A 14,596-nucleotide genomic window follows, 5' to 3' on the forward strand; every position below is an offset into this window, starting at 1 on the left:
CACCATTGTTCAATCTTCACAAGTTGCTTTTGTTTGCCTCATGAAAGTTCAATATGGATAAACAAACAAAAAAATTCTTTGTGGTAACAGGCGAAGATTATAATAGCTCTGTGTCTGTAGGTGGAACATGATTACCTTAGCAAAGTCAGATGACCCGACATTAAGCTGTGAAAGCTCTAAATTTTTTTAGAGGGCAGAGGTAAAGAGAGTTTTGGGAATGAATGGAGTTGTACTTTGATGTACAATTTGATTTTTTCAAATTCAAGATGAGTGATAGAAGACTTAGAATATAGATAGGAAACAATTGCTTATCCTCCCAGACTTTACCCAGTCTCTCATTTATGTATGTTGAGATGATTTCAATTGCAGAGGACAGAAAACTCAACCTGCATTGGTTTAAGCAAAAAGGGCTTCAGGAACAGCTTGATCAAGAGTCAGTTGATGTCACCAGGACCTGGTTTTTATCTGTTCATCTTGTAGCTGCTTCTTACTGTGTTGCCTCCATTCTCCAAGATGGTTGCAGAATCTTCTTCCTCTATCTCCTGACAGTCTTAGGACTTACTCTGATTGAATATATGCCTATTCCCCTTCAACTCAATTCTGTGTCTAGAGAAATGTGATGGGCTGATTAGCTTAGATTTGGGTTGCACGTTCCACCCCTGGTATTAGAGCTGGAGCTCTACCCAGATCACATGGTCTGAGACTGGGGCAGCAGGGGATGGGTTACCAAACGAATAGTAGGGTTTGGTTAGAATAGAAGGAGGAGTGCTAAGGAGGCAAATAATAGAAGTTTACCATTGTAGGTTCTTAGGAAGGGAAATAAATTAGTAGTGTCTTTGCTGCTCTTTGTACCTATTTTCATTTGCCCTGACTGACTTGAAAAGTGACAATTTGAATGGCTCTCTAGGTTTAATGTATGTATGCCTTCATACTTAACTTCATATCGTTTAGTTATGTGGATGGATAGTATCACCAGCTCCTCCTGGCCCACAGGTAAATTCTTTATGTATTTTAAATCTAAGAAACTTAAAACTGGTATCTCCTAATATGTCTGTGTTTTGCTCTTAATACTAGTCTTTAATAAAGATTTTAATAAAAACATTGTGCTAGATTATATCTTTCTCGCTATACATGGTACAGGCTGCTCTATACTTTGAGATCTCAGTATTTGTTGCTGATTGACTTCTAGTTTCCTCGCGTCTGACTCATAAATGTGATTGAAAGCCCTCCCCATCCTGACCTGGGCTATCTTACTAAGCTTTTAAGACTACTCTTTTCTTGGCTTTGCACAAATGCTCTGGAGACTGCAGGTTCTATTAGGAACTGGTTAGGCTGAACTTTTCTCATCTTTTCTCACCCCATGGCTATTAAGTTCCTAGAGGAGAATTGAGTGACGAAGTTATTGTCCTTGATTGTCCATTGCAAGGGCATTATAACCGCTGCCTTGCCTTTATGGTCCACAGGTCGAGTTTGAGTGGCTGAGACAGTTTTGGTTTCAAGGCAATCGATACAAGAAGTGCACTGACTGGTGGTGTCAACCCATGACTCAGCTGGAAGAACTGTGGAAGAAGATGGAAGGCGTGGTAAGCACCTGACAACTGGGACTGTATTTTCTGATACCTTGTGCGATATACATCCTCTGCTGCCTAATTTGCATGGATAGATACATGTTAAATTATTGTAAATTATTGGTCAGGTTGGTTAGATTCCTCTTGGTGAGTTGATGGGAACAGACGGGATTTTGTCGTACAACCTCAGTTCAGTTCAGTGAACATTCATTGAGTGTTTCCTACATATAAGGCACTGGGTTGGCCATGTGCAGTGATGTGACGATGAGGGGAGAGCAATACCATAGTAATATCTAACATACATTTGCATTCTTATATGCACCAGGCACTATTCTGAGAGTTTTTCCTGTATTAACTTGTAAAGTTCTTACAACAGTCCTGTGAGGTGCAGAAACTGTTATGAACCTTAATTTATAGATGTGAAATCCGAAGCACAAGGAAATTAAGTGCCTTGCCCAAGGTCACCGAGTAAGTGGCAGAGCCCGACTGAAACCCAGGCCGCCTGGCTCTGTAGCTTGTGCTTTTAACCACTGCATTCGGTTCAACAAGGAGAGAGACGTGAATACAGCCAGGTGTTACGTTAGCTAGAATGAGATCCTGTAATAGAGAGTTAAAAAATCACAGTCCCGAGGAGGGAGTATTAAATCCTGACCACTGGCGCTGGGGATGCTGTGAAACAGCAGAAGTGGCTTTTGGGGACCTTCGATGGGGAGGAGTAGGGTCGGATAGGGTGTTTGGAGAGGAACGTTAGGCTCCAGACTGTAAAAAGGAGGTCAGAAGTGGGAAGTGCAGTGTGACTAGAGCAAGGAATTCAGGGGATGGAGGAGGAAATGTAGCTGGAAGGCAAGTGGAGGTCACCCCAAGTGGCCACCTCCAAGGTCTCGAATTAAGTCTGAATTTAAATAATAGTAATCATAGCAACCACTTGCATGATACTTATTAAGTACCAGACACTATTCTAAATGTTTTATATATCTTATTTAACTTTTATGACAACCTCGTAAAGTAGGCGTGATTTTTCGCCAGTCTCCAAACGAGCAGACTGAAGCACAGAAGGCTCACATGTCTTCCTCAAGGTCGTGCAGCCATGAGTGGAGAGCTGGGGTTTGAACTCGGAAGGCTGGCTCCAGGGTTGCGTCGCCTTGCTGTCCTGCCTCCAAATAGCTGAATTTGGAATGTAGTGGAAAAGTGATAAAAGCCTGCTAAACTCTTGAGATAGTACCCCGCATAGACTTTTAAATGTGCTGGAAACAATGAATGAATCTGCAAAAATGGTAGCTATTGCTAATCCCTATTCTGTAATGATGAAAAGATCAAGTCACAACCCTAAAGGAGCTCCAGTTTGCAAGTTTGGGTCAGAATCCAGAAGTCCCTGCCTTCCAGACATCTCAGATCCTTAAGCCATGCCTCTTAATGGAGGTACGTCTGAGGAAGGAATGTTACAATCCTTGTTTGTATCACAGAAATGGGTTTCTCCAAAGACACGGATCGGTGCACAGCCGAGCGTTGTAAACTGAGTTGGAGGTGAGGAAGAGTCCGTGCCGACGTCTCCTGAGTTAGTTCTGTTCCCAGCTCCAGGCTGTGGAGAGGATGCTCCGTTTTTACGGGATGGTTATCTATGCAGGCCGCTTCAGTGTCAGGGAATTTTTTTTTCATTGTGTAAAGCTGGTTTTGTCCATTTACATCTGAGTCAGAGCTGCTTTCCTTGCCGAACCTTGACTCTAAGACATCAGCTAGACTTTGGGATTCTAATTTGTCAACTCTACAAATTAGAGTCGGCGAACAAATGAGAAAGGAACTCACTGATTTTGTAAAAAAAAAAAAAAAAGCCTTTGAATTGCTTTTCTTCTAGGGTTTTTTTTAGTGAAATCTTTGGTATTGTGAGCTTTCCAATGATGTTCGTTATCAATTCATTTAAAACATTCAGTTATAATGTTCTTTTAATTTGGCGGTGATGGCACATGACTTAGATGGAATATCTTCTATTTACTTTGTAACTGTTGTGTAAGAAATGCTAAGAAGAAGAGCAACCTTGGGGATTCTCCAGAGAGTTTCCTTGCGGTGGTGGGGCATGGCTGAGTGTTCTGAGAGCAATCAATGGCCTCAGTGTCTCTCAGCAAACCTCAGGGTGATCATTATCAGCAGAGTGAAGGTGTGGGCCAAAAGAAAAGGGACGGTACTTCTAAATTAAATTTAAGCATTGCTTCAAGCCTTCTTAAGTGACTTTTAAACAAATTCATAATAATTTGTTTTTGCTCTTGGAAGAGGTGGAAAAGAATAGTCACTGGAAGCGTCTCTGGCTCTGTTAGCACTGTGCCATCTGGTAATTGTGCTCGGGCTGGAACTAGCACTGGCTGGTTAAACTGCTTTGTACCAGCCCACCTCATATTTTTTCAGTTGCAAGCAGTAGGGGGCAATGTTGAGCTACCAGTTTGAGACCACCAGATGCTAGCCTTTCAGGAAAATGCATACAAATGTACCATTAACTGTCAAGAATTATCCCTGTTGCTTCAAGTTAGCTGTAATCTCCAAGATTCCATAACACAGGAAATCAGTTGTGGGTTAACAAATTCAACAGCAATTTGACATAAAAAGTGCAGTGTTTGGTGCACATTTGGATTCTATAGAATTAGACTAATCTAAACGGTGTTTCTGAATATACTCATTTTGCTTCCAGGGAATATATTGCTCAAAATTATTATCCTTTCAGACAAACGACTCTTCTTTATGCTTTTTTTGAATTGTAAAATCGTATGTGTGTTGTGGAAAGACTTCTCTAATTAATGTATTTTGTCTGTTCTGCAAAATAGCACCAATCTCTTTTGGTGAGAAAATAAAGCAAAAAACCTTGGGCCATTTGTACATTACTTTTCGCCTTTTGCGTATGAGTAAAGCGCCCTTTGACCGCCCTCAGACCGGGGAAGAGACTTGTGCGGCAATTTCTCTCTGTCTGTGTGCACTTTTCCCACTTCGTGGTGGGAAGGTGTAGTCTCAGGTCGATGTAGAAGAAGACTGGAAAATGAGCTTTGAAATCGCGCTTTTTCCGTTAATAGTAATTGCTTCACGTGTAGTAACCCGTCCCATATTTCGGAAGGTTGAGTCAGCTGTCCCCAAAACTCCCTGGCCTCTACTTCCCCGTCCCAGCCAGCACCGTTTTTATCACACTGTTCATTCTTGCCATTTCTCTCCCCGAGGATGGTTTTACTCTTTGCATGCTCTTGTGATGTAAATGTTAGACCTTATATTTGAATGACATTCTGATAAAATATCACATTTTCCCTGCATATTACCTCATGAATTTATGAGCCATTAAGCCCAAAGCAACATAACCCTTCCTTACAACCCAGGAATGGAGCCTAGTCTTTCCTCTCTTTTTGCTCCCTATTCAGGAAGGTGTGATAACGCTATTCAAATATTTGTATTTTACTTTATTTCTTTTACGTCAACCGCTACCCCACATCCAAGATTAGCGTACTACGAGGAGACTCTTCAGGATAAGAGAGTTACCATTTGAAAGAAACGGTGCGGGCTTTGCTTTCTGGGTAAAGGGAGTTATGAAAAGCTGCGGTCTCCCGTGAGGCAAGGAGGGCTCGTGGCAGCCCGAGACCTGGCGGCGAGACCGTGTGTCTCTCCGGGTCTGGTATCGCGCTTTGCAATGCTGACATTTATTTTACCTATAAAAATGTTTTAACACTATCAAATTCACAGCGATACAGAAAAGAATGTTAGGTGTGATGTCCTCTAAATTGATGACATTTATTCATTTCCTTTTGACCTTAAAAAAAAAAATCAATTTGGTATAATCCAATGGAAATATTCTAGAATAGTTTCCAGGGCAAACATTTTCAGAAGTACTGATGATTTATATACCGGAGAGAAATTTCTTCCTGCTTTTTTCTTTTAGGAGAGAGGAGGAGATCCCGGTCATTTGGAATGTTTAGAATTGCACTTCCTGTCCTGACAGTCCTCGCGCTGGGCCAGCAGTGCGTTTCTATGGCAGTTGGCCTTAGTAACCGTTATTGACTTGAGTGGGTAGGAGCCAAGAATGGATTATTTTAATGTATCCGTTTTGAAACAGTGTAAAACACAACATATAATTATGTTAGGTAAGCCATAGGCTACGTTTAATTCTCCCCATTTATGTTAAAATTTGGCACAAGAGAGCAGAGAGACGTGGAAAATGAGTAGGTGTTTTATTTAAGACCGTTACCAGTTTCTTGTTGTTAAAGTTTTAAGAGAGAAAGGCACTTAAGAATGTAAAGGTTGTCCTTTACAGGTTTGTTATAATAGTTTCATTTCAAGATGAGTCATGCCTTTTCCCTTGTCATTTGGACCTGCGTAAATCACCTGGGAACGCTCCTGCCGGGAGCCTGGCCGCTGCGGGAGGCTGAGCCCTCTCAGCGTAGGCTCCGCAGTCGCAGGGGTGCTGCAGCGGAGGCGCAGTTTGTTTGTTTTTGGAGAGATTAGTGAAGCTATCATCACAGTGCTTTAGATTAATTTCTCTGTAACTGAATAGAGGAACAGGCTGCTTTTTCATAGACAGAAATTTATACGGACTATACTGGTATTTGCTATCATATTGTAGTTCAATTAGCTAAATTCATTTTAAACTTTCCTCTAGGATTAAAGATTTTTTAAGGTGTGAGGAAGAAAGTGATATAAATATAAATACTAATTTTTTGTTCATATCAATGGTGCAGTCACCAACTTACATATGTATATGTCTGTGCGTATACATTTATATAGATCTCCCCACTCGTGTTAATGCATATACTAAATTATATCTGCTAACATAATCTCGTCTTCCATTTCTCAGAGTTAGCATTTCTGATTTAGAAGCAGAGTGTATTAGAGTAATTTAGGATCCGATGCGAGATGTCTGGTGGTTTTAAATTAAAATTTAAATTCCCTTCTCCCTTTTTTGACTGGTACAGTGCTGACTAGCTCAGGATGAGCGCAGATTGGAGGCAGGTAAACAGTCACAAGCACCCGATAATTCAAATTCTGGAACAGGTATGCAGATACCGATTTGGGGGACATCTATGTTTAGCTTTGGAAATTTGGAAAAAAGAGAAAAAGTCACATTTCAGCTTAAAACACTTAAAATCCTTGGCTCACATTTTTGGTTATCTTAGCTGCATTCGCTGCAGGTCAGTTCTTTCCATTCTCCCTCCCCACCCACCACTTCACTTCCCCACAGCTGTATTGTTCTCTTAAGAGTAAAAAATCTGGGGGGGGGGAAATCGTACATGTAGTTTAGCAATGAATTTCTAACAGGTTTTGATTCCTTCTTTGATTGCCTTCTGCATTTCTGTCAGAGTTTTCCAATTTTTCCCTTAGTTGCTACAGACTAGGTTAATGAATTTTTTTTTAAGTGTTGTGTGTCCTGCCTATTTTGGAAAAAATTTACAATTCCAAGAGAATTCAGGCTTAAGCCTTAGAAACTGAATGTGCATCGAAAGCACAAAGGACTATGTTTATGATTCTCTTTGAAGTGTTTTTCAACTGGATAAGGAAAATTTTAGAAACCGTCTGATAGTGTTCAGGGTAAATACTTAAACCCCTTTAGAGAATTTCACACACAGATACTGTGCAGCAGAAAAAAGGGATACTTATGTTTCTTAAAGCTGCTACAGCCTACAGCTTTGTACTTAAAGACAGAGGTGTTGAATAGAATTCTACTGAGGATACATCCAGTGACAATATCTCCAGGAACATCAGAGCAAACCAGTGGGTAGGACTTTCTGTTTTTAACCCTTACATGAGCTGTGAGAGGTGAGCTTCATTGGTACCAAGTACTAGGATGTGCCTGTTACATCCCAGGAATGTTCAGAGGATCATTCGGTGCCTCTACTCTGCACACAGTAGAAACAAGGCTAAGAGTGCTGAAGATGGTGAGACGAAGTGACAGGAGCTGGGAAATTCCAAGCTTAGCTCTTGTTAGTGTGTGGAGAGAAAACTAGAATAAACAGCCAGGGTTTCTAGTACAGCCTTGGTTTCATAGGCTTTAGCTAAATTTTGCTAGCCTTTGTTAAATACACTCACACACGTGTTTCGCACAGTTTTTTTTTTTTTTACAAAAATAGATGAATTCTGTTGTTTTAAATAATTTGAACTGCACTGGAATTCAGCTTGCTGTAAAGGTGTGACGATCCTGCTACTTTTCCCTAGGGTGCTATCGTAGCCTTGGCTGCTGGAATTTATTTTGGATTGCTTTGACTAGCAGACCATCACAGCATTGCAGATGTGAATTCAGAAACCCTGGTGCCAAATTGGGGTGTTAGGGATTTCCATCTTTTTTGAAAAAGATACAGAATAAAACAAATGCGTACTTTATTTCCTCTAGTTTTTTCGGGGGGTTGGGATGGGGAATGGGACATTAAATTCAGCTCTAGTCTGTCATTTATCTTATTATAAATACCTTTGAAATATTCTAGAAGAAGCTGTGTAAAAGAATGAAGTAATGTTTAAAAAAACCTGACAGACATACAGTTTTGAAAGGAAAGCAAGATTTCCAAAAGACATTGTGCCAATTATTGAGAATATTATCAAGATTTTAGGATCTTTTTCCCCCAGGTTGATTTATGAATGGTCCCTAAAGCTGTTACCTTCTGAAGAAAATTGTTAGGATAAAATATAAAACACTATATACATGAAAGTCATCACCACCAGTGATTTTAGAAGGAAATGTGAACCGCCCTCAACTTAGGAACCCTGACTTTGGAGGTCATTGGATTGAGTCTTCCTTAGTGGTAGCATCCCCTCCTTTTCTCATCACCTTCCTCTGAAACTGGGCTCCTTCCTGGAGGCAAAGGGGTTCCAATAACTTGGAGCTCAGTGCTTCTCTGGTGATGTTTCTACTCCACTGTGGGCTAAACACCCCTGGAGGCTGTCCCGGGGATCTTTCCGTGTTTTGCAAAAGTGTCTCTATGGAGAACTGTGCTCCAAGGGCCCCAACTTGACTTACCAGAAAGCTCTGGGAACACACAAAGTTGGCTCTTGTGTGCGTGAAGAGTAACATAACCATCATCCTGCTCTCTTTTCATTGACTTCTGCAAAAGAATGACCCTTTTTTAAACGAAAGGAAACTGTGATGTTTTGCCTTTTTGGAACTCCTGAAAGTATCTCTATGATCATTTGTAGACGATATCTTGAATACCATCTTTTCCCTAACACGTAAATTATGATGGACTTTTTTGTATTTTCTCTACATGATCTCAGTCTACCTGTGACAATCTCATTTCTAAATTTTTCCTTGATGTGTATAAAAATCTCAGATAGTCTCCAACTTGTTTTTGATTGATTGACAAAATTAGCCTTCAAGTAAAAATCTGGAATATTAGTGAAATATCAAAATTAATTTGCAATGTTTTAGACATAGCTGCTTTGGTTATAAAGACTTGGAGCAGGTGGAAGCTTGATAATATATATTCTTCTTACTTAAATATTATTAATTTAAATGAGCAATTATGAAAATACCCAGAATTATGCGTCAGATCTTCTTTAACAGATTTTGGGGATTAAGAGGGCTTCTCTTTTATTTAACATCATAAACTTTTCATGCAGTTAACAGTGAATTTTTTAAAGGATGGAAATGGTGGGATATGCCAATGCCTGTGATTAATATTTTCTTGAGGGGCCAGCCGGGTGGCATAGCGGTTAAGTGTGCACGTTCCCACTTCGGTGGCCCGAGGTTCCCTGGTTCGAATCCCCAGTGCGGACATGGCACTGCTTGGTAAGCCATGCTGTGGTAGGCGTCCCACATATAAAAAATAGAGGAAGATGGGCATGGATGTTAGCTCAGGGCCAGTCTTCCTCAGCGAAAAGAGGAGGATTGGCAGATGTTAGCTCAGGGCTAGTCTTCCTCAAAAAAAAAAAAAAACTTTCTTGCTACTGGGGTCTCATGTCCTGGGGCACCTGAAGAGTGGTTGGGAAAGGCGGGTAGTATTCAACCATCTAGTAATAAGTATCTCAAATGTAACATATCCAAAACCAAACTCTGGATGCCCATAATCCCCCAAGCTTTTCTTCCCATATTGCACAGTTCAGTAATTTGCACTGTCTAGTTGCCCAGCTTAAAACCTTGGAGTTCTCCTGATTCACCCCTTGATTTATCAGCAAATCCAGTTAGTGCTATTTTGAAAATATATTCCTAATCTCGCCACCCTTCCCCACCAGCCCTGCTACCACCTTGGAAAGAACCACCATCCTTTGTAGAAATAGCGTCCCTGCTTCCACCCCTGTCAGTGTTCCTTTAAAATATCTGTCGGGTTATTTCTCTCCCTTGGCTCAAACTTACCATCACTTTCAGAAATCTAGCTTCCTTGCAACAAGCCTAGTGCCCTGCAGAACCTGTCCATCTCCCTTGGCCCTAAACGCGTCTCTTCCCCCTTCCCGTCCTCTGCTAGCCTGCTTACTGTCTTTACAGCATGGCCCACCCCCGCCTGCCTCACAGTCTTTGCATTTACTGTTGCCTCTGTCTGCAACGTTCTTCCCTGGTCCTTGCATGACTCACTCCCTCACTTCATTCAGGTCTCTCTGCGCATGTCTCTTGCTTGGAAAGAGTTTCTCTGACCAAGCTCTCTCTTCTTGTAGAGAGCGCCTGCCCTGTTCTCTGCTTCGTGTCTCTCTCTCCCACCTGCCATGATACTATGCAGTTGTCTGTTGTCTGCGTCTACCTAGGATAATCCCCATGAGGGCAGGGATTTTGCTTTATTCACTATTGTTTCCCCAGCTCCTAGCACAGCGTCTGGTACATAGTGGGTACTCCACACTTCCTTGTGAAAGAAATGAATTAATGTGAGGTCAGTGTTCCAGTCTTGCCGTTTCTTCACACCTGTGTTAAGTAGCATGGCCTTTAATAAATTCTTTTCAGCACTGCACATATTCCTAAAATGTTAGGTCCTGTGCAACAGGAATACTTTTGGGTTTGTTTTATTTTTACACAAGCATAACCCAACCTTCCCAACAATACCCCAAAGCATTTTTAACACTTAAGAAAAAAATAATATCAAGAGCACAGAGGATGCACAAGAATGTCCTGTTTTATGCCTTTAGCATTTGCACTGAGATGATTGAGCAATCACTGGCAAACAACTTACGCAAATATGAAAAATCTTTTTTTTTTAAATGAGAGATGTAAGTAGCTTGTTAGTTTCCCTGAGTAGCAATGCTGCTAAAACTTAGACTCATGGTGTTTTGTCTCATTTGTTGGCATCCTTCATATTTTAGATTTCCCTATTCTTGAAAAACTTAATAGAGTAAAATTGTCATAAAATTAAGATCTCCAACAAAGCTTGGATTTTTTATTACTTATTTCCAAAGTTATATAGGGAGAGCGGCGTGTACTGGACAGGTATTGGGCACAGAACTAGAGAAATCTCTGAGGAGTAAACTGACTTCCGCTACACAAGATGAAAACTGATTAAAATATTTATCATCCTTTGGGTATGCAATGGCTTTTGATGATGGCAGGCATATTAATATTCATCTTTGCTGCTTGTCTACACTTCAGACAGATCCTGGGAAAGGATGTTCAGATGACCAGTTTTCTTTCCTCACCGGGGGTCCTTGAGACCCAGTACGGCTTGGAACCAAGAAATGCCTTATGATGTGCTTGAGCTTCTCTAGGGCATGGGGCGGGGAAAGGACAAACCAGGAGAGACCTTTGGACCGGAAAGCTTTGAAGGATTACTGCTTTCTCACAGGAAGTCTTTTGCTAGAACAAAGGGAAAAGTTTGGTCGTAGTTTTATAAGCAGCAGAACTGCTTCTGCTGTCTGAGGCCACGAGGCTGACTTGGCTCCTTGGTGAAGTGGGGGAGGTAAGCCTTACACAGGATTTGGATGTGAACCCCACTGGAAGCAGAAGAGTCCCCTCTCCTTGCCTCTCCTCCCGTCCCCTTGTTGAGGAAGAAGGAGAAATCAGTTGTGTTTGCTGCTGACGTCCAGGTCTTCTGACTGGCTGTTCTGGAGTGCTCTTCTCTCTTTTGTCTCAAGACAGAGACTAGATATGGTGTTCATGTAGCTAGGCATAAGTAGCACAAGCTGGCCTACTGGGGTTGTCAGGATCTGTCTTTTAAATTTTTTTTTCTTTAGTAGGAGAAAGAATCCAGCTTAATCACTTTAGTTAATTAAGCAGTGTTGTTTTCTGTCTAGATTGAAATAGGCTCAATTACATTTTTGGGGGCAAGTAAGAGCTCCGAAAGAACCTGACCTTTTTGTTGAGTGTTCTGAAAAACCTGGAAATTGAATGGAATATTCTCATAAAAAGGTCAATATGTTAAGACACTTAGTTTCTGTCTTTTAAAAATCTGAGAATTCAGGGGCTGGCCCCGTGGCCGAGTGGTTAAGTTCGTGCGCTCCGCTGCAGGCGGCCCAGTGTTTCGTTGGTTCAAATCCTGGGCGCGGACATGGCACTGCTCATCAGGCCACTCTGAGGCAGCGTCCCACATGCCACAACTAGAAGGACCTACAGTGAAGAATATACAACTATGTACTGGGGGGCTTTAAAAAAAAAAATCTGAGAATTCAGAAATCCTTTCCCTTCTGCTTTTAGTTTTTATTGTTCCACGCTGAGATATTTTTATGAAAGATATCTTAAAAAATTGGACAATAATTATATTTGAAACCTATTTTAATAGAGTGATATCAGAAGAGAAATTTTCTTTCTTCATCCTAGTCATTTCATCATTCATCTGCTCCACCTTGTGCAGATAAGTGAAGTTATACAAATGGCCAGGACTTAAGTCTCCCAGGTTGATAAGGCCCAAGGTGGTAAATAATTCAGAGGAAGGAAAATCAAAGGAGAAAAGTGGATTCTGAGATAGGCCTTTGGGAATACAAAGGATTTTGATAGATGGAGATGGATGGAGGATATTCAAAGATGGTAGAAGCAGAGACATCGTGGTGGGAAAACCCGAGAGCCTCTCACAAACTTGACTAGCCTGGATGGAGCATGGTTTGTGTGAGTCCAGGAGTGAGAGAGAAGATTAGGAAGATGACTAAGGCCCTGCTTATTCTAATGCATTTCTTTGCGAGGTACAGTGCTTCCCCCTTAATGACAGGCTTGCTCTCAAAGATGGGGAGGCCAGGTACTAAAGTGTGGGACTAAACATTAAAATGAAAACTGTTTTGTTACCTTGCATTTGCAAAGGTTTTCCTTGGGAAACAAGTCAAAGTTGTCTCCTGTACACTGATTTCACAGCCAGTGTGCGTCCTGAATGCAGGGAACAAGCAGCGCTGTCCATTTTCAGAAGGAACGTTACAGCTGAGTTGAGGTGCTCTCCTCCCAAGGTCTTTTTTTTCCTCATAATTTGAATACCAGCCTAATAATTTTGGACTTTGATCAGAGGCAAGTCTTCCCACGTGTGAGCCACTTAGGGCTCTCTTCCTCGTTTAGGTCTAATTCGTTTTATTATTTTGTGATTGGGATTGTGGTTTGGAGGAAATGACATCTCCATGGCCTCTTGTGGAGGTGACCGTCTTGGGGACTGAAATCCTTGTGGAAAAGTATGTTGAAATACAGCCAGAGTATCGTTCATGAGTTATTTGATTTGGTTCAGGATAGCGGATGTGGTAATCTGTCATCTCCACTGCTGAAATCAGGTAGTTTCTTTCCCACGCGTATCTCCCCATTCTTTGGCTAATAGCCCCACACTAGAGATTGTGCACTCCATGCTGCCCTGTATTTGCCATCGCACTTTGGCATATCAGCCATACCACTTGAAAGACTGAATAAATGTTTGGAATGTAAATGGTGGTTGTTCATTCTGGTCTCTCCCACCTTTCTGTATAGATTTCTGCTAGACTCTCTCTTTTTCCCTCTGTGTGATGTTATTATTTTCCAGTGACTGGTTTTATTACTTCTAAGGCACAAGTGTTAATTCTTGAGTGATTAATAACTCTCTCTTAGTTTGTTCTTTAGACTTGGGCTTCTGCAAGATTGCCTTTACTGTGATTCTGTTCAGGAATCTAAGGTCTTGAGTTAATTTAGGGGCCACCATTCCCCTATACATTAGTGAGATGGAGAAATGATACTATGGGGCTACTGTTTCATTTTACCAGAGAACCCTATGAGAGTCACCAAGTCACACTTCCCTAGAGAACAAATGGGCTTAATGCTCTTTAGAATTCTCCTTTGATATGTCTTTATTTCCCACAATGCCAGAGAAACTGGTAGCAGAGATGTTGTCAGATTTGTCATTGCTTAATTGCTTTCAAGGCCTGAAACATTTATCCTCTGCTCTTTATTTATTGACTGTACTGGGTGCCTACTTACACGACAAAAACTAGCCCAATATCAATCTTGTACTGAATCTCGCCATCCATCAACCTAAACATCCTACTGACTGCAGCCATACCACACTGGGTACCACACTGCTAGGCTCTGGCAAGCTGAGGTCCAACGCCATGGAATCCTAGAATGTCAGAGTTGAAAGGGACCCGAGAGATCATCATCCCCTTCTCTTCCTTTTGGAAAAGGAAGGGCCCAAAGGTACAGAGGCTTGCCTGGGGGCAACAGAGCCAAATACTGGTGGACATAGAACCCAGGTTTCCCAATTCCCAGTTCAGTGTTTTCCACCACTCCCAAAGTGCTCAGTGGCTGTGCCTTCTCTAATGCTTTTACCAGCTTTCAGCTGGATGCTACTAGCAGAGTATAATAAAATGAGTGTTCTCTGGAGCTTTTTCTTTGCCCTGTGTTTGGGCCTGACATATCAAAATTAGGCTCTTTCATGTTGAGATGGACACTTGTTTTGTTCACCCAGCATCCCTTCCTCCTGCTCTAATAGCATCTGGATGTTATCTTGTGGATCAGCTTCCTTCAGGGGCTACAGGTAGAGGTGCATTGCCTTAGTCGGCTACTCCATCTTTCAGATGAGCTTTCCCAGGACTGTTTGCCGACACATGCACATGGTGCAGAATTCAGAAAGTGTAAAAGCATGTACAGTGCAAAGTAAGTCTTTCTCCCCACTCACTCCCCCAGCTTCCCATTTCCCTTCCCCAGAGACTAGCACTATTCACAATTTTCT

At 41.6% G+C, this 14,596-nt stretch overlaps 1 protein-coding gene across 10 annotated transcripts in view; it reads left to right on the forward strand.

The window, feature by feature from the left end:
* Positions 1 to 14,596, forward strand: part of FTO (FTO alpha-ketoglutarate dependent dioxygenase) — a 352,285-nt gene that overhangs the window by 155,953 nt on the left and 181,736 nt on the right. For all 10 annotated transcript variants that reach the window (XM_046682388.1, XM_046682389.1, XM_046682396.1 and 7 more), the window contains exon 7: positions 1,464 to 1,583. In XM_046682388.1, coding sequence (XP_046538344.1) covers positions 1,464 to 1,583 — 120 coding nt within the window. The remainder of the gene's footprint in view (positions 1 to 1,463; positions 1,584 to 14,596) is intronic.

The sequence above is a fragment of the Equus quagga genome, chromosome 13, assembly GCF_021613505.1.
Source record: "Equus quagga isolate Etosha38 chromosome 13, UCLA_HA_Equagga_1.0, whole genome shotgun sequence".
NCBI classification, from domain to species: domain Eukaryota; kingdom Metazoa; phylum Chordata; class Mammalia; order Perissodactyla; family Equidae; genus Equus; species Equus quagga.